The 19,831-nt window shown below is 39.1% G+C and overlaps 1 protein-coding gene across 1 annotated transcript in view; it reads left to right on the top strand.

Moving 5' to 3' along the window:
* The window catches only part of dse (dermatan sulfate epimerase), a 29,088-nt gene extending 12,150 nt beyond the window's left edge, over positions 1–16,938 (top strand). Inside the window, exons 3-6 of the mRNA XM_069725598.1 lie at positions 3,593–3,846; positions 9,540–9,779; positions 12,386–12,593; positions 14,555–16,938. Coding sequence (XP_069581699.1) covers positions 3,593–3,846; positions 9,540–9,779; positions 12,386–12,593; positions 14,555–16,301 — 2,449 coding nt within the window. The 3' untranslated portion in view covers positions 16,302–16,938. The remainder of the gene's footprint in view (positions 1–3,592; positions 3,847–9,539; positions 9,780–12,385; positions 12,594–14,554) is intronic.
* The last annotated feature ends 2,893 nt before the right edge of the window (positions 16,939–19,831 follow it).

Below are 19,831 nucleotides of genomic sequence, written 5' to 3'. Positions count from 1 at the left end.
TTACCATATAATTCCATACGTGTTCCTTCATAGTTTTGATGTTATCAATATTAATCTGCAATGTAGAAACAAATTTAAATAAAGAAAAACCATTGAATGAGAAGGTGTGTCCAAACTTTTGACTGGTAGTGTATATATCCAGAAATGGCATTAATGTAAGTAAATCCAATGCAGATGTTTAAGTTAAAAAACAAAAAACTTCACAAACCTGCAATAAATAACCCCAGCACCCCAACAGACTATAGGCAGGACAATAAGATGGATCCAGCTGTAGCCGAACCTTATTGGAGAGAAGACAACCACATTTAATACATCACAAATTGTTGCTATGAACTGTGGGTAATTCCCTTTGGCAAGTCTGCAGAAATGTGGATTTATGAAAAGGGTGCTTAAAGGGCTCAAAATATCTGCCAGAGACTTGATGATTTGACAGAGACGGTCCTAAACCGGACGGGAACGCGCCTCAAAGTTCATGAGTCTTTGAGGGTGGACATTGGGATTGGGCGCAAGTAAATGTTTGTGAACAAGAATTGATCAACTTGAGGTTACAGTGACATTGAACCTTGACCTTTGACCACCAAATTCAAATCAGTTCATTCTGGAGGGCAGGTGAACGATTATGCCACATCTGAAAAAAATTCTTCCTGGCATTCCTGAGATATCTTGTTCAATAGAATGGGTTTGAATTGGGGTCATGGTGACCTTGACTTTTGACTTCCTAAATTTATTCAGTTAATCCTTTGTACAGAGCGAGTCTTTTTGCTAAGTCTGAAAAAATTCACACTGAGATATCGACAGACTGATAAACGGATGGCCATTGCTATAACAGACGGGGAGGCATCTTTTTTTTAAAGCCTTTTTGAGGCCTTAAAACAAGTACAGAAGGGTGGATTAGTGTTTAACTGAATCTCAGGTACCAAAGGAACTATGCCTTTTGTCTGTCTCCCGGGAGAGCACCCTGTGCCTACTCATTTTGCTGCATTGCTGCCTTGCTGCCGACAGCAATTGAACAGGAAACATGGGATTTTCCAGATGCTCACTTCTGGTGTGACATTAGTGCAATCTGCAGGGCACTTTTCACAATATCAGTTGTGTGCTACAGTGCAGAAACAAAAAGCCACTGAGCATGTGTTTTCACATCTTAAGAGCATACTGTGAGTTCTCTCCTTGGCTGCACTTTTACTATGGTCAATGAACCACTTAGGGTTTCTGCAGAGTGACTCCAAGAATCAGACAGCTGTGGTATTCAAGACCTTCAATTATGTTTGCGACAACTGCGGGAACCATGTTTAGATGGAAAGCCTCCACTTTGTGACAGATTGGTGTCAGCTTCTTTCTTTTTTTTTCTTTTTACACAGTCTTAGCAAACATACAGAACTTAGGTTTTGTGTGCTTTGGCATAACTCAATATACAGTCCAAGAGTGACTTCATTTTGTTTTACAGTTTTCCTTTGCGCCGTAAGGGCAAACTACCACATAAAGAAGTGATGATTCTCAACTAAATCCCTGCTACAACTTAATTTATCACAGCTATGTATTATGAACTTGGGCCTTTTGGATTAAACAAACAGCACGAAATGACAACTTAAATGGCATGTGTTCAAGGAATGTCAAAGAAAAAACAGCCTTGTTGATCAAGTCAAATTCATCATATAGTCATTTGTCTCCATCCAAAATCAAAACTTATTGTCTGTGGTCTGTTTTAGCTTTAATGCTTTAATGTTTCAGCCATAGCCTGAAGTATTATGTTTTCGGATTGTCCTTCCGTCCGTCTGTCCGCCCGTCCCATTCTTGTGAACGTGATATCTCAAGAACACCTCGAGGGAATTTCTTCAAGCTTGATAAACACATTAACTTGGTACCAACCATAAAACTGTTAAGACTTTGGTCAACTTGTCAAAATCTAGGTCACTGTCACCTCACATTGACCCTTATTCATGAATGCTATATTTAAAGAACACCGAGTTGGAATGTCTTCAAATTTGTCAGAAATTTTCACTTTGGCTTAGCAATAAACTGATTAGATTTTGGAGGTCAAAGGTCACTGTCAATATCTGAGGAACGCCTCGAGGGTCCTTTTCAATATTTGGCACAAGTGTTCACTTGGACACAAGGAACACGTGAATAGATTTTGGTAATCAAAGGTCAAGGTCAATATGACCTCACATCTATCCTTATCCGTCCATTCCATTCCCATGAATGCAATCTCTAAGGAACATCTAGATAGATTCCCTTCAACTTTGGCACAAACATTCACGTTGACTCAAATATGAACTGATAAGATTTTGGTTTCAAAGGTCAAGGTCACTGTGAGTTTACATCCATTTCACATTGTGAATGCAATATCTCAGGAACACATTCAGGGAATCTCTTCAAATTTTGCAAAAACATTCACTTGGACTCAGTGATAAAGATTTTTAGGATCAAAGGTCAAGGTTACTGTCGCCTGACGTTGACCCATGCTCTTGAGCACAATATCAGAGGAATGTCTTCACATTTGGCACAAATGTTCACTTTGCCTCAACAATGAAATGATTTGATTTTGGTAGTCAAAAGTCAGAGGTCATCCTCTCTGTGACTCCCATTTTTAGGAACGCATTACAGTAATTTGGCATAAACATTCACTTGGGTATAAGGATGAAGTAAGTACATTTTTGTAAACAAAAGTCAGAGGTTAAGGTTAACATGACCTTAAATCCATCCTATTCGTCAGTTATTTTTTTTTGTGAATGCCATATCTCAAAAAAGCCTTGAGGGAATTTCATAAAATTTGGCACTAAGAATTACTTGGACTCAAAGATGAACTGATTACAATTTTGTGGTCAAAGGTAACTGTGACCTCACAAAACATTTTGTGACCATAACTCACTAATTTAAATATCTGAAAGGATTATAGGATTGTTATTCTTTTCTGACTATTATTCAACACCATAACTGAGGGGATAGAAGGGGGGATTGTGACCATATTTTACATTTATGACGGATACTAAATTGATGACATCTTACTGAGGTATCTATCGAAATTGTAATGATTTTATAGACCTTCTCTGCTGTCAGAATTGAAGTTGTGTGTGAACCGTCCACATTTTAGAATTTATTGCTTCTTTGCAGCAACATCTATGTGGGTTTGGACAGATATGCTTGTAAACTACAACTTGAGTGGTAAGCAGAGGCATACAACCGCTTGGTGGTAATTCTAGTTTTGACAGATATACAGAAAGAGATACTATTATGATTTAACGTATTAAACAAGATTGTATCATTTTTGGAAATCCCTTGAGCATGCAATAAAAACATCCTACGTTCTCATGTCGGTGTCTCTGCTTTCTGAAAACACAAAGCTACTGAAGAATTTATTGCTTCAATTGACCACATTTACCATCAAGACTGACAGAATATCCATCTAAAAAGTGATTCATTTTCTATTTAATTAAAACCTTTGCGCAGGAATGGTGTCTTGTTCATGGCAACCCATTCAGGAGAAGTTCATTGAAAAGACAGAAAATTTTACACTGACTGAAATGTTTTTCCCCCCATGTGATCTATATGTGTCTGATGCTTGACTTTCAGCTTTGTCATGTCTGGTTTGCAGGCTGGTCAAAGATGCCCCCTGGGATGAAGTTCCTTTGGCACACTCTTTGGTTGGGTTTGCCACCGCTTACGACTTTCTGTACGAGTACTTGAACAGGGGTCAGCAGGAGCGTTTCCTGCAGGTGATCGGCAACGCGTCTCGCCTGATGTACGAGAAATCATACATTCGAGGCTGGGGGTTCCAGTACCTGCATAACCATCAGCCCACCAACTGTGTGGCTCTGCTCACCGGAAGTCTAGTTTACATGACCCAAGGTATGTGTATGATTCATGTCTTTCTAGTTGCTGCAAAGCAGTTTGTATTCCTTCTGTTAGTCATAACCAAGTTGCAACCCACCGTTTTGGTTTGTGAACTGCTATTGTGAAGCCTAATATCTGATTAATTATGGAATTATTGTCAGGACCAGCAGATATCCACATTTACTCCACAGATCAGAAGGAGTTCATTTAGCTAATGACACTAAAATGACTTGTGAAACTTAATTGAGTTGGTATTTCAGGAGAGAGGTTGGGGCTTTTTGAATGGGGTTTAGTTGGAGCCAACCCCTAGTAGTAATTCTCAGTGGTATTCCACCTTCAGGCACTTATTTGGATTTACTTTTCAGACGCGGAAACTATGTCCATATGTATATACAGCCTATGGTCATAATTCAATTCAGTGCCAACATACCAAAAGCATACATGCATGTATTTATTGCGACTCATTTGGCAGAGAATGTCCACCTAGAAATCGTAGAAAAAAGACACGCCTTACAACTTTTAGAGCGTGTACGAGAATCATCACATATTTAAGTTTACTTCAGTATCACAGTAATCCAGTAATAGGTATGTGTACATTCATGGATGCAATGCAAATAGGTGTATTTGCTCAAATCTAGATAAATACAGATGAGATGTCAAAAATAAGGGGCACTTTGCTGTGAAATTTACTGAACACAATATCTCACTTCTCTTTATCCACAGCCTACATAAAATGGTAGTGAAATTACAGGTCAATTTAAATGGGTAACAGCCTGAATAAAAAAGCTACTTCTAGTTTAACTCCGTTATGGTTAGCAGGGCTGTATCTGTTGGGGAGACAGCCAAAGCTTACATGAGGCCTGAATACAATGAGAGACTGCCAACAAATCAAATCAGGTTTTGTGTTTCACACGCAAGTGTAAAACGCTGTCATCTTACTGGAGGGGTACCCATTTAGCCCGGCGTGAATGGCGTGATACAGCCATGATGTAAGGTGCCGCTTAAATTCCGAAGCACAGATCTATCCCTCTTTTTTCTGTGCAACTCACATTGCTGCAAGTAAAGGTGCAACAAATGTTTAAGTTTTTATTTTTCTAGGTTTAGGCCACAATCCTTACCCTTGCTGGACAATTATAATTGATAATTTATAATGGATAATTTATATCTCTGATAATTGTTAGTCATTAGTAATAAATAACTTTGATACTTATTAATAATACTCCAATATCCACATCTGCTCCAACTAGCTCACAACATATCTGACCATTATTTTCACATTGATTTAAAAATAAATCAAATTGATTCAATGGTTTTGTTTTGAACACTCTAAAATCCAAACATTCAGTATTTAAGAATCACAAAAAACAGAAAAATTAGAGTCCTTGACAATGGAGAAGATGGAGATGATAATTGATTAATTGATTCATTTTTTATTAATTACTTTATTAAACTCTGAAGTTTTCTAATGTAAATACTTTGTACGGCTTTTATACTATGACTAAATACAGAAATATAGTTAGCTGTTAAAAGTTGCTAATAATTTTTCTCCTCCATATTTCTTAATTGTGAAGATTTGATGCTTTTCTTTGTCATACATGATGGTAAACGGGATGACTTTCTGTTGTGGGCTGTCATTTGAGAATGTTACTACAGACTGGGATAATTTAAATGTCTTCACTTTGCAGTATAACTGTTTAACTGTTGAGATCTTCTTGTCATTCTGGTCACTTGAGTGATTTGTTTGATACATTTTATTTTGTGTTATGATGCACACATTTTTATTGAATTTTTTTTCTAATGACAGACTATTTATTTACACTGTTAGGCTCAACAACTTTACTTGACCTTTGAGATAAACTCTGATTGGAATTCCCACTGTGGGTCTGAGATTATCTGTTTGAGCTGCATGTACCTTTGTAATTGTTCTCCAGATGAGGTCCTCCATGCAACTTTAAGGTTTAATTTCTTATTGTCTCCAGTGCAGCAGTAGTGTTCAGCAACTGCTTGGGTGCTTTGTTAATGACAAAATGTTAAAGTCCCCCACTAAATTCAATTTATCTGTACGAAGCCTAAATCAGATAAAGAGTCTGACAATTCAGTTAGAAACTCTGAAAATATAATTGTTTTTTTGTGTTTTCCAGTTTGGGTGTGAGAGTCTAAGTGTCAGACTTTCAAATGAGTTATAACTAAGTTTCGGGTTAATTGATGAGCTTGAATGGGAGATTGCTGCCACTCCTCTCCCTTGGCCTCAAGGAATGTGATCATCAATATGACTGAGAGAAGTTGATGAATTAATACTGACATACTCTTCCTGCTGGAGTCAGGTTTCTGTAAAACAGAATAAATCGATTTGACGATCTGTTATAAGATCATTTACGAACAAAGATTTAGACGAGAGATCTAATATTTCATAGTCCAAATCTAATTGTCATATTTGTTTGATCTGTAACATTTTTTGTGTTAATTTTAATTAGATATTTGTTGATAACTCATTTGTGGAATTTAGATTTATTAAATGTAGGTGGTCGGGGAACAGACATAACCTTGATTGGTTGTTGGAAGTTTTTGGGAAGTGACGGCTCCAAAGTAGCTATTGCGTTGTGTTGTGTGCAAGTAGATTTGGTTATTAGCAAATACATTATAATTATCAGAAATGTTCATTAAATTATAAAAACAGGTAACAGAGATCAATAACCAAACTGTAAATGAAGTCACATTAAGCTGTGTTCACCTTTAAGTGAACAGTAAAGTTGTGAATCTGAGCACTGATTTCGCAATCCAGCTGTTGTCTCAATAAATGTGCACAAACGTTTAACAGAATGTATTAACAGCAGCGACAATTAATTAATGATCCATATTATTCTTAATGGATAAAGTCATGGATAATGGCAATCAGTGTAGCTTCAATATTAATCAGTCAGTTATTTACCAAGTGTGAAAATACAAATAACGAATCAACATTACTCTAAATCAATAAATGCATCTAATCAAACACAACTATATACAAGAAATATACACAAGCATGTGGCATCCATGGTTTGTGTTGCAGATCGCTCACGGCTGTGGGTCTGATGTGTGTCGGAAATGACACGATATTAACTAAAAAGGAAAATAAACTCAGGAGGCCTTGGTGAAATCAGCGTCATGTGTGTTTTAATTCACGAGTCAGCTGCTTCATAATATAAATTTGCAGTAAGTTTCTCCTGCTGTCAGTCAGCTACAGTACAGCTACAACTCAGCAAAATCACAGCACATTAAATACAAATAAAAGAGCAGGCAGAGATCTCCATTCAGTCGTGAACGACATGACGGTAACACATCGGAGCACTGGGTCAGATCGGAACACAGGAACGGGGAGTGACATTTGTTTTTATTGATATTCAGAGGACGTCAGCTGAGGAGGCGGTCTTGCAGTGCATCTTCAGGACGCGTTGCGTTTAACTGCTAAAGGAATGTGCCAGGCCACCTCTGAATGCGGCCTCAGCAGATTGGATCTAACGCGTCCTGAGTGTGTTTCCACCTGTACTTTTGCTGGCCACTTGTGATCCAATCACGGCCAGGTCGGATATGTCCGGATTGAAATATCTAAATGGAACCACCCTCGGGGGATCTCAGCCAAGTCAGTTTCACACTTAAGTGTGAAAAGCAACCTGATAGGATCTGTAGGCACTGTCTCTTGTGGTCAAGCTTTTGTGTTTCATGTAGGTCTCTTTTTTTTTTTTTGTTCTCCATTCACGTGGCTGTAGGCTGTAACCTCAACAGAAGTGTGTGCATATTCCACTCAACAGCGCAGCGATTTGTCTGCCTGCTTTCTGATTTGGTTATGTTTCCTTGATTTTTGTGCTTCTAGCATAGGTAAAAGTTGTTAAGTGTCCATTTGTGTTTATCGTCGTCATTTCCTACTTCGCCCATGGTGTATATTAAACATCCAAAGTAAACCACTGATCAACGCATGAAGGCCAGAATTAGGCCATTACCTATTGATCCAGCCATCCATCCATCCATTTTCTTCCACTGTAACCGGGGTCGGGTCGCAGTGGCACCAGGTCGAGACTTCCCTCTCCCCAGCGACATTTTCCAGCTCATTCTGGGGGATTCTGCTGCGATATATAATCCCTCCAGTGTGTTCTGGGTCTGCCCCGAGGTCTCCTACCAGTTGGGCATGCCCGTAAAACTTCCAGTAAGAGACACCTAGGAGGAATCCTGCACGAGCCCCCTCAGCTGACTTTTTTCGACGCAAAGGAGTAGCAGCTCTAATCTGAGCTCCCTCCTGATGTTGATTAATAAAACAATAATACTTATATGATAATGAAATATCTAAATTAATCGATTAATAATCTAATAAAACAACACTTAAATTTTGGTAACAACTAGAATTGAGCTTGTACGATTTGAGATTTCAGACACTTCAAACACAAGAGATCAATCCTGAAAAGAATCCCTTCCATCAGCTTTACCTTATCTGGTTACTGATCATATATCACACAAAAGACACCTATGTGGAACATTTGACGAATCAAAGTAAAACTCAAAACAAACTTCATTGCTATATGGCCCTAAACCATGAATACAACTTCGCAGAGTATCTTTATCAGAGATACTAAGCAGGAACATATTTGGACCAAACACAAGACTAAGTGACCAGAGTCTAGCCATCGAAAAAGGATGACACATGACACAAGGGTAATGTCAAGTCCCTGAATAACAAGTGCAACGAGCTGGAGGCACTTGTGAAAAGTCGTTGGGCTTGCTGGGTGGGCAGCCTTATGTGTTTCACGACCACATCCCTGACTCCTGTGTGGATTTATCCAGCTTCAGCACAGTACGAGTGGACAGATATGTCAGCGAGTGGAAAAAGGAGGAGGACTGATTTTGTTAATGAACATGAAATGGTGTAATCCTGGTCATAATAAGGTATGGAAGATGATGTCCTGCCAGAACGTTGAACATTGGCAGGTAGTATTCAATTTTATTTATATAGCACCAAATCAAACACAGGCTATTTCATGGCATTTAACACATTTAAATTCCTTACAGCAGAACTTTATAGCATTATACAGAGAAACCCAACAATTCAACAATTCTCACATAAGCCAGGAGGGAAAAACTCCTCTTTAAGGGAGAAAAACCTCCAACAGAGGGAAGGAAAAACTCCCTTTAACAGGAAGAAACCTCCGACAGAACCAGTCTCAGAGGTGGGTGGAGCATCTGCCTCGACCTGAGGGGAGAGCAGAGAGAGAAAAGGACAGCATAGCGATACAAGACATGAGCTGTTCGTGGGCCGACAATCACAGAGCAGACCTTAGGTATGGACCTTATTATGTACCGAGGGAGTTCTCCCGCATCATCCCCATTATTGTTTACATTCAACTAAAAGCCAGGGGTAGCATGTTACGTCCTCCATGAGACTTTCACGAGACTACATTGTGTGCATTGTCATACTGAAATTGCAATAGAAATAAATAGGGATCTGCACAAAAAGAAAATTATAACCAAGCAAACTGACACCAAATGAAAGCAGTCATGATGTCTACTAAGATGGATTATGTCTCAGGAGTGGTTCAACTCTCCGAAAGTTTCTTATATCACACTGAAGTTTTGATACACACTAGTATAAAATATCAAATGATGTTTTTTGTGAAAGCAGTAAATTGAGAAATGGAGGGAGTATTTTACCTATGACACCATTTTAACTTCCTGTGTTGCAGGTTACCTTCAGGAGGCCTACCTGTGGACCAAGCAGGTCCTGTCCATCATGGAAAAGTCCATGGTCCTTTTGCAGGATGTTACCGATGGTTCCTTGTATGAAGGAGTGGCTTACGGAACTTACACCACCCGCTCTCTGTTCCAGTACATGTTCCTGGTGCAGCGCCACTTTGCCATCAGCCACTTTGACCACCCCTGGCTCCTGAAACACTTTGCATTCCTGTACAGGACCATTTTGCCCGGTAACTGTTACATCTCCTGGTGTCAGCATGTTTTCTTTTTAAAGCTGTGAAATTTATGATAGACTTTTTACTGAAATAAATATATTTAGGCAGCCAAATACAGTCAGCAATCGGCAGGGAAGTGTTTACTTAGTTATGAATGGCTGCCACATTCAGCCTAGTGCCCACTAGAAGGCTCCCTGCTAAAGACTTGATTACTTTAGTTCAGTCAGACAACTTATGTTTGAAATGTTTATTTCAAAAATAGATTATAGTTTGGCATTAGACTCCGGATTCATCACTCCCCATAGATGGGATTACACTGAGATATTTGGGTAGTGATGAGCAAATATCTTAAACTCACCATAACTACATGCATTTGGAGCCTGACATGTTGGTGTGAGAATCTTTTATGTGTGGGCCTTGGCACCAGCCGCCCAATGAGCACCGCGGCCAAGAGGGAACATACTATCGAGTGAAACTAGTGTGGGCCTTTGCATTAGCCGCCGTGGCCATTCTCCATGAACACTTCAGTCACTAGGGGAATATTCTAACTCGTGAATGCGGACCCACTGCAGGCACATTAGGTCATGACTAGGACTGCTTCTAACATATGGTAAAAACCAACCTTGCCCTAACCTTGTCACCAACACATGCACCAGTGATAAAGAGAAAGGCAGTCTTTTATCATTGCTTGGAGGATGCAGCTTTTTGAGGCCTATTGAGTTGGAGTTGGATGGAAGGATTTCCGAGGAGGCTCAGGGATGTTAGATCTTGGCATCGCATGAGAAACTGAATCCCTGCTAGCATGGCCTCGATACTTTGCATTGATTCAAAACAAAATACAACAAAATCAAACACTACAGAGATGTCAACTGGAAGAGTTCTCAGAAGGAAACAGGCACACAAGGAAGAGTCGAAAAAACCAGGCTGAATCATAGGCTTTAATTGTGCTTTTGGCTAAACCAAGTGTCATGTAATTGGAGGTAAAGTGCAAAAGATCCTGAAGGGGTTGGACATTGTTAATTGAGGATCATCTGATTGAATGGAGGGTTTGGCTAGGGGACGCATAGTTTTGAACTCCTGAAATTTAAAGCAAGAGAGCATCAGCTACACGATGGGATGAAGATTGCTTGCGGAATGAAGTTATTTAGAATGAGGTTAGGACCAGGTTAAACGACACGAGACTGTTAATTACTGCAATTTTTGAGCGGCTTTTATTTATTATTTCTACTGTTGCAGCATTGTCGTAAAACACCATAATGTGTTTACTGGTCCAACTACTACCCCATAGCAAGCAAGCAGCAACAATTGGGCAGAGCTCATAAAGCACAGTAGATTTAGAGTTCCTTTTAAGGGAATTAATTTCAGTTGGCCAGAGATCTACAAACCACAATCATTGTAAAATCCCCCAAAACCAACTGAAGGGGTTGCATTGGTAAAGAATAGCAGCAGCGGGAGGTAGGAACCTCAAACCCATGAATGGAGCTGGAAATGCAGTTACCAGAGTCCTGTGGGGTGTGATGTCTGCAAGAAGTGGAGTCGTCTAAACCGTCTCAAAGGTGGCTCAGGTTGGGCCCAGATTGTTCACATTGCAGGCAGAGGGAGTCGCGTTGTCTTCTAGAGCTAATTCTAGCATTCATGACATTAAGTGCAGATTTTATCTCCAAAAGTGATCCCAAGTTGAAAGCTTCAGTAGAGGGGCAGGGATCTGTCTTCCTGGTTCTTTTTGAGGGAATGTTGTCTGCAGGTCTGGGAGAAGTTGACTGAGAGGCAATGCTTTTCTGGAGCTTTGCCTTTACATTGGGCAGAGGTGCTGTTTGAATTGCCAGCGCTTGGGTTCAACCCCTGGGCATCACCATTTTTTGTGGGACAGGAGGTAATCGAAGAGCTCCTTGTGGTTGGGGCCTGATGGAACTAGAATGCTATGGGTGTAGAGCTCTTCCAGGATGTGGTGCATGGGCCAGCTGGCTAATCAGTTGTGAGAGCTACGGCACAGACAAGGGGCAACTGAATCAATCTCAGAGCGGACCTCAGTGGACTGAACTATATATATAACAAAATGTTATGAGTGTTGCCAATCTCATGCAATTTGGAGTTTTTCTTGCAAATATATCAATCAGCTATCAATATGTGAGATAATTTCACTTCCATATAATAAGAAATATCTAAAGTGCGCTTCAAAACTTTTCACAAGGCGGTTACAGAGAATTGCTTAACATTCTATATGTCATTCTGACTTAAAAAAAACAAAAAACAGACCAGTTCAGAGAAGTGGGTTTCGCAACAAAATTATAGGAGGATATGGCTGTGGAATAAAAATTGAAATCCAAATTGAAACAATATTCTTCCAAGTTACCGTTGGTGCTTGGGCCGCAATTTCTAGATGGACACCCAAGGTTATGTTACCAATTTAGTAGCTGTCATAAATGTCAAATATGGTCCCAATCCTCACTTTTGTCGCTCAGTTTTGGTCCTGAATTGTTTAAAGAGATATTTATGCTCATTTTTGGCCCTACAAACTTAAATCCCACTCTGTACATCAACATTTTACCCAATATTTATGATATAAGAGTTATTTCTGCATAACAGCCACCTCTGAACCTCTGTTTTCATTGTCTCACCAGGATTTCAGCGGACTGTCGCCATTGCAGATTCTAATTATAATTGGTTCTATGGGCCGGAGAGCCAGCTAGTCTTCTTGGATCGCTATGTGTTGCGTAATGGGAGTGGAAACTGGCTGGCAGATCTGATTCATCAAAACAGGGTGATGGAAGGCCCAGGGCAAGCTGGAAAAGGTCAGAGATGGTGTACTCTACACACCGAGTTCATTTGGTAAGCATCAGATTTAGGTATCATTGAAAGAAATAATCCGGCCGCTGCTTTTTATTTATGTAATTTGTTTTATTTACAACGTACAATGCACCTCTGTATTGTTGTTTGGTGTCTACTACTCTTCAATATTTGGTCTTGCACGGGAGATGGTTCGACAATGTTTTCAGTTAATTATTTGGTCGCTTTTACGGATGTTGAAGAATTAATTATATATGGTTGCCTTTTAGTTTTAGTACATTTAATGTTCAGGCTGACCTCACAGGGAACTCATTCCCCTGTCTGTTAGCTTCTAAGAGCCGAAATACAAGGACCCATGAAAGAAAAATATGGATGTGACAAATTTTCATACTTGCATACAGTAACTATACAGCTGACTAATACAGAAAACCTCCTTGACAATTCCCATAATTACCAGAGTTAGCTGTTCTTTAGCTTCTAAATTTTAGTCATAATCACATTTTTACAATTGTGTACACAGTATGGACAGGTTTGATTGATAGCTCTCACACCAGCCCAAACATCCATACCTGCTTTATCCTGGACAGGGTGATGGGGGGGCTGGAGCCTATCCCAGGTCACTTTGGGCAAAGGCAGGGTACACCCTGGACAGCTCGCCAGTCCATCACAGGGCCAACTCTTATAGACAAACGGAAACAAAGACCATTCATGCTCTCATTCATACCTAAGGGCAATTTGAATCACCAATTAACCTGAGGTGCATGTTTTTGGACAGTGGGAGGAAGCTAGAGTACCTGGACAGAATCCATACGGGCACAGGGAGAACATGCAAACTTCATACAAGGGGGAATGAGCTCCCCAACGACATCAGGACAGCAGAAACTCTGTACATCTTCCGCTGCAAACTAAAAACACACCTCTTCCAACTTTACCTTGAATAGGTAGCACTTTAGTAGCGCTTAAAATGGCACTTACTTTTAGCACTTTGTAGTTTGGCTTTCTTGAAGAAATTGTATTTTCTTGATTCTTGTTGTTCTGGGTTTTGTACCCTCATGGTTGAAATGCACTTATTGTAAGTCGCTTTGGATAAAAGCGTCAGCTAAATGAAATGTAATGTAATAAAGAAAGGCCCAGGCTCAGATTTGAACCCAGAACCTTTTCGGCAACAATGCGAAACATTGCACCACTGTGCTGCCCTTCTATCCCAAACAAACCAAACTAAATGGGCAATTGCACCAAAGTTTGCTTAAACTAAACTAAACAAGTGTGAAAGTAGGGCTGGGCGATACGGCCTCCAAAATGATTAAACATGCCCATCATCAAATGTCATTCAATTTATTTTCTGAGACTAACTGTTAAGGACTCAAAGATATCAAATTTACAACTCAAAACAGAATAATAATAAGTCTAAGATGTTTGGCATTTATTTTTATATTGAAATTGTTGTTTTACTACCAATAGTCTAATTAACAATTTATTTTTGGAGATGCTTACATTTTCACTTTATCCACACCTGGGCTCTGTCAAAAGATATTTGGAAAATGAATTGGGGATCCCTTGAACATCCACCCTTTTTTAAGTTATGAACAGCTTGTAAGTGTTTTGTTTGTTAAACTCAGTTAGATGGTGAAAATGGTGTGTAGAACATAGAGATTTACCATGTGCCACTATAGATAATGAAAATGGTAAGAAAATCTTTTTTTTCTTTTATCCATTCCTATTAAAAAGTAAGGAACTATTGTTACTGTGTGTACATGTAGATAAACCAAGTTGGAAAAAAAAGTCCTCCATTTAACTTAATCATGATAAACATCCTTTCAGTTTTGGGCTTGTAAAAGGAACCTGAAAAAGATCATTTGTAGTCCAAACCTTGTGGTCTTGTAAGGTTAAAAAGGAAATGGGAATTAGATAGCTGGGTTTGGAAGTTGTATTTTTTTGTTTGATTATTATCTTTTTTTTTTTTTTACATCATCTCCATGTATCTGTGTTCTCATGTTCTGCAGGTATGACCCAGGCCTGATCTCCAAACCCCCATCAGATTTTGGAACGTCCCAACTACACTACTTTGAGGACTGGGGCGTGGTCACGTACGGCAGTGCTTTACCTGCAGACACCAACTGCTCCTTTCTCTCTTTCAAATCGGGAAAGCTAGGGGGACGCGCAATCTTTGACATCGTTCACAGGAACAAGTACAAAGAGTGGATCAAAGGGTGGAGGAACTTTAACGCTGGCCATGAGCACCCTGATCAGAACACTTTCACCTTTGCACCCAATGGTGTACCGTTTATCACTGAGGCACTGTACGGACCCAAGTACACTTTGTTGAACAATGCAGTATTGTTTAGCTCAGCCCTCTCAGGGAGTTGCTTTAAACCATGGGCTGGACAGGTTACGGAAGCCTGTGACTCCAAGTGGTTGAAGTACAAGATGGGCCTTGCAGCTGATGCCCAGGGTAGAGTAGAAGCTGCTATGGTGAGAGAGGAAATGGTCTTTATCCGAGGCGAGGGACATTCTGCTTATAATCCAGAATTGAAGATAAGGAACTTCCAGAGAAACCTACTCCTTCTTCACCCACAGCTCCTGCTCCTTGTGGACCACATCCATCTGAATTCAGACAGCCCTGCCAGGGCCATGAGTGCCTTTTTTCACAACACAGAGCTGCCATTCCAGAGTACAAAAGTAGATGGTGTTCATGGAGCATTTGTATCACATGGGGAGGATATATATAAGATGTTTTGGATGGATGATACAAGCTACAGTAACAAAGGGGTGGTAGGTTACTGGAATTATCCTCGAGGGTACCCATATAATGGCTCTAACTATGTTAACATCACAATGCCATTGAGGTACCCTCACACCAGGGTGGCATACATATTCTTTGGACCAGGCGTGGATGTACAGAGCTTCAGCCTGCGTGGCGACGAACAGAGAGTGGATATTTACCTGGCAACCAAAGACCACACCTACACGATCTACCTGCTGACCGGAGAGGTCACGAGCAAACCACTGTTTGCCATGGTGCTGCTGGACCACAAGAAGATTGTATTTGAGAAGGCGGCAGCTGTGCTAGACAGATCACCAGAGGAAGTAGAGGAATACGTCAATGTGATGGAGGACAACCTCCAGCATGTCAAGCCTGTCTTCCAGCAAATGGAGAGGCACATCCTGGGACAGGTCCTCAACACTGCCAGCTTCCGTAAGACTGCAGAGCGCCTCCTCCAGTTCTCAGACAAGAAGAAGACAGAGGAGGTCATTGAGAAGATGTTTGCTATGTCCAAGAAACATGGCAAGGGTAAAGGCGGGAAGAAAGTGAACCTTGGGGAAAAGCTTTCTGAGAGTCTTCCTGATATTTTTGCACAAATTGAGGTCAATGAAAAGAAAGAGAGACAGAGGACTTCAAAGCGTACCTATGAGGACAGTCCAGAGGAGGGGGACACAGACTCACGGGCCTTCATGGATTATACAGACGGCCGCAAGAACAGAAGAGGGGGCTTTGTCAAGGGCCGCAAATTCAAGGAGGTTCACATGGTGGCCACGGCAGGGAGTGAGGGTCCACCCAGCACAGCTTCTTACATAAGACTGTTCCTCCTCCTAAACACTGCCACCTTTTTCTTACTGCTGGCTGTGCTCCTGACTCCCTTTCAGAGAGGTCGAAGCCTGCACACACAGAGATGTTTCTACACCATCCTTCTGATCGACTGCTTCATCCTACTTTACCTCTATTCCTCCTGCTCGCACACACAGTGCTGACATCATGAGCAAGTGGGGGGGGGGGGGTTCCTCCATCTACAGAGTAAATTACCAGTTGTTCATGGCTAACTGAATGCACCTCACCCCTCACTGATCTGGGTTGTCTCAGAATAAGATGGCCACTGTTCAAAAAATATTGTTTTGAGATTTCTAGAAAAAGGTAAAATATTTTTTAAGTCATAATGTTATCAAAGAAAAATGTTGATATAATAGGAGTAAACAAAAATAATGCAACATGAAATTAAAAAAAAAATGTGATGATTTCCAAATCATGTACACCCATATTTAATTGAAAATAGACCAAAGACAACATATCAAAAGTTGGGACAGAAATGTTATTGTTTAATGAAAAATATATGCTCATTTTGAATTTGATACCAGCAACACTTTTACAAAACAGTTTGAACAACTGGAAAAGTTTTGTTGTTTTGTGTAATGCTAAAAAAACAAAAAAAACAAACACCTGGTGGAACATCTCACTAATTCATAACAGATCAGTAATGTAATTGTGTATAAAAAGAGCATCAGAGAGGCAGAAGATGGGGAGGATTCACCACTCTGTGAAAGACTGCGTGAGCAAATAGTGCAACAATCTAATAATAATGTGAAAATTGCTACGAATTTGGGATTGTGTCATCTACGGTACCTAAAATCATTAAAAGATTCTGAGAAATCAAGGGACAAGGCCAAAAAACAATATTGGATGGCTGTGATCTTCGGGCCCTCAGGTGGCAGCATTAAAATCAGACACAATTCTGTTGCGGAAATCATTGCCCGAGCTCAGAAACACTTTTGAAAACCGTTGTCTGTGAACACATTTTGTCACTTCATCCACAAATCCAGGTTATAACTCAACTATGCAAATAAGATACAATACATATACATGATTGTATGACATGAGCCTGAGCTCATTTAAGATGGAATGATGGGAGGTGAAAAACTGTTGTGTGGTCTGAAGAATCTACATTTTTGTATTGTTTCTGGAAATTATAGAAGCTGCATCCTCCAGGTTAAAAAGGAGAGTAACAATCCATCTTTTTTTATTAGCACTCAGTTTAAAAACCAGTATCTGTGACAGTATGAGGGTGCATTAGTGCACATGGTATAGGTAACTTGCACATATGGGAAGGCACCATTAATGCTGAATGATATATACAGTTTTTGAAGCAACATCTTTTTCAGAGAAGGCCCTGCTTATTTCAGCAAAACAATCCCAAACTGTACTCTGCATGTCTAACAACAGCATGGCTCGGTAGTAGAACATTATTGGTGCTAAACTGGCCTGCCTGCAGTCCAGACCTGTCACCAATTGAAAACATTTGATGAAATTTAAAAGCAATACGACAAAGGAGAACCCAAACTATTGAGCAGCTGAAATCCTATATCAGACATGAATGAGATATTTCACTTTTAAAACTACAGCAACTGGTCTCCTCAGTTCCCAGACGATTACAGTGCGTTGTTAAAAGAAGACGTGATGCAGCACAGCCAAGGGCATAGGTTGTATCACACAAACAGCAATCTTCGGGTTTGAGTTTACCTCATTTTAAATTTGAATTACAAAAATGTGTCTCAAACACTACTGCAAAATGTGTTTTATACAATCAATATTGCATACAGTTTATACAATAATACTATATTATGACTTAATACTGATGCTATGTTTGTATTGTTGGTAAATGGGACCAATAAGTTCCACTGTAATTACCAAAAAACTCAGAAGACACCTTTGGGATAGTTTTAATAGGATCAGGTCAGTCAGTTTTTGATTGTGTTTAACAGCACAGACACATAATGCCCATCCTATCCTGTGGGACATTACTAGCTCTTTTTCTCTCATCTCCATCACATTCTCCCTTTCTCACAGTCTCCTCATCCTGTCCTGTATCTCTCCTCACCCTAAGGCTAAGCTTTGACTGATGCAGTCTTTTCATGTCCGTCTGTGTCAGTAAAACAAAGTAAAGACAGGCTTAATGTTTGCAGGATAATCTTGCAGTGAAATTAAAAACATATGGGGATAGTTTACTTTCTTTTAACATAAATAAATGCAATCCCCTTAAAATATTGGTAGGTTGTCCTTACTGTCCATACGCAAATCTACGCTCCAGAACACAGTGGAAAACGTGTCCCTTTTCCAACTTTTCTGAGACGTGTTGCTGGTATCAAATTCAAAGTGAGCATATATTATCCAAAAAACAAAACATCACATTTCTCAGATTCAACATTTGATAAATTGTTGTTGGTCTATTTTCAATTAAATATGGATTTTCATGAATTGCAAATCTGTTTTTATTTACATTTTACATAGCATCCCAAATTGTTTAGAAATGTGGTTGTATAAATGTAAAAGAAAAATGGTTTAAATTTTTAAAGAATAAATTCATAATGATTGGAGACGCTTGCATTAAACCTTTATTTTAATTATTTGCAGCTTTTGCCTGTCAAAAAATTTACAGTGCACAAAGGATCCAAAGTCTCAGGTTTATCTATATATTTTTGAACACTTAAATTACATTGAACTAGAAATTATAATCTCATTGTTAAATGAAGGATTTTTATTTTCAGGGGATTAATATTGTATCTGGTAATAAAACAACTTTTATCCTATAATATGATATATTATCGTAACATTACAACTTTTGTTATCATATTACAACTTGAAATCCTAGTAAAGTCACAAATTCTATCTTACTTACTTTCGGTGTTTCTAATGCATAATACTACCACTTTTATTCTCATAATTTTCTGACTTTTAAGCATGTAATATTATCACTGTCTCATAATATTAAGACTTTTTAATCTTGTAATATTAACACTTTTATCCTTGGAGTAGTGTGAATTATATTCTCATAAGGCATCTTGAAAAAAAATATTTTTTCCCCAAATTACTCTGTATTTTTCATTCTATGAATTTCATTCTCAGAATCGGTATTTAATTTTATGTTATAATATTATTACCTTGACTTGAAGTTCATGACTTTTGGTATCTCTGTTATTCAAAGGCAACTTGACTTGCTTGCGGTTTTTGTTGCCATGACCAGGATGACTGAGAATCTTTACAGACAATTCTGAACCTCATAATTGTAAGACTTTATAGCATGATACGATGAGTTTTTGTCTTGAAACTATTACATAATACTTTGAATATTAAGACATTCTTTTAATTTTGACTTTCTCAAAAGTCTATTTCCATAATGCATACATTTTTATTGTTGTAATATTTTTTTCTAGAAATTTCAACTTAACTATTAGGATTTTTTTTCTATTAAAGGCCATTTTATTTATACAACCTAAAATCACTGACTTGGTTCAGGGGGAAGAAACAATAATATATAGACAAGGACTTTATGCTTGTAAAATTACGACTTTTACTCTTTTGATGATTGTTTTCTTGAAATCTCCGACTTTATTTTCTAACAGTGGCCTTAATACTGGGAAGAACTATCTAACTGGTCATTCCAAATAGGGATTGATGAATTGCAGGCATGAAACCAGTCCACTGCTGATGAATTAAGCTTCTGTGGAGCTTT

The sequence above is a fragment of the Brachyistius frenatus genome, unplaced genomic scaffold (genome assembly GCF_029030835.1).
Source record: "Brachyistius frenatus isolate BFR_SWC_R1_liver_20210118 unplaced genomic scaffold, ASM2903083v1 Contig_432, whole genome shotgun sequence".
Taxonomy (NCBI): Eukaryota; Metazoa; Chordata; class Actinopteri; family Embiotocidae; genus Brachyistius; species Brachyistius frenatus.
This window is presented reverse-complemented; position numbering and strand designations above follow the sequence as displayed.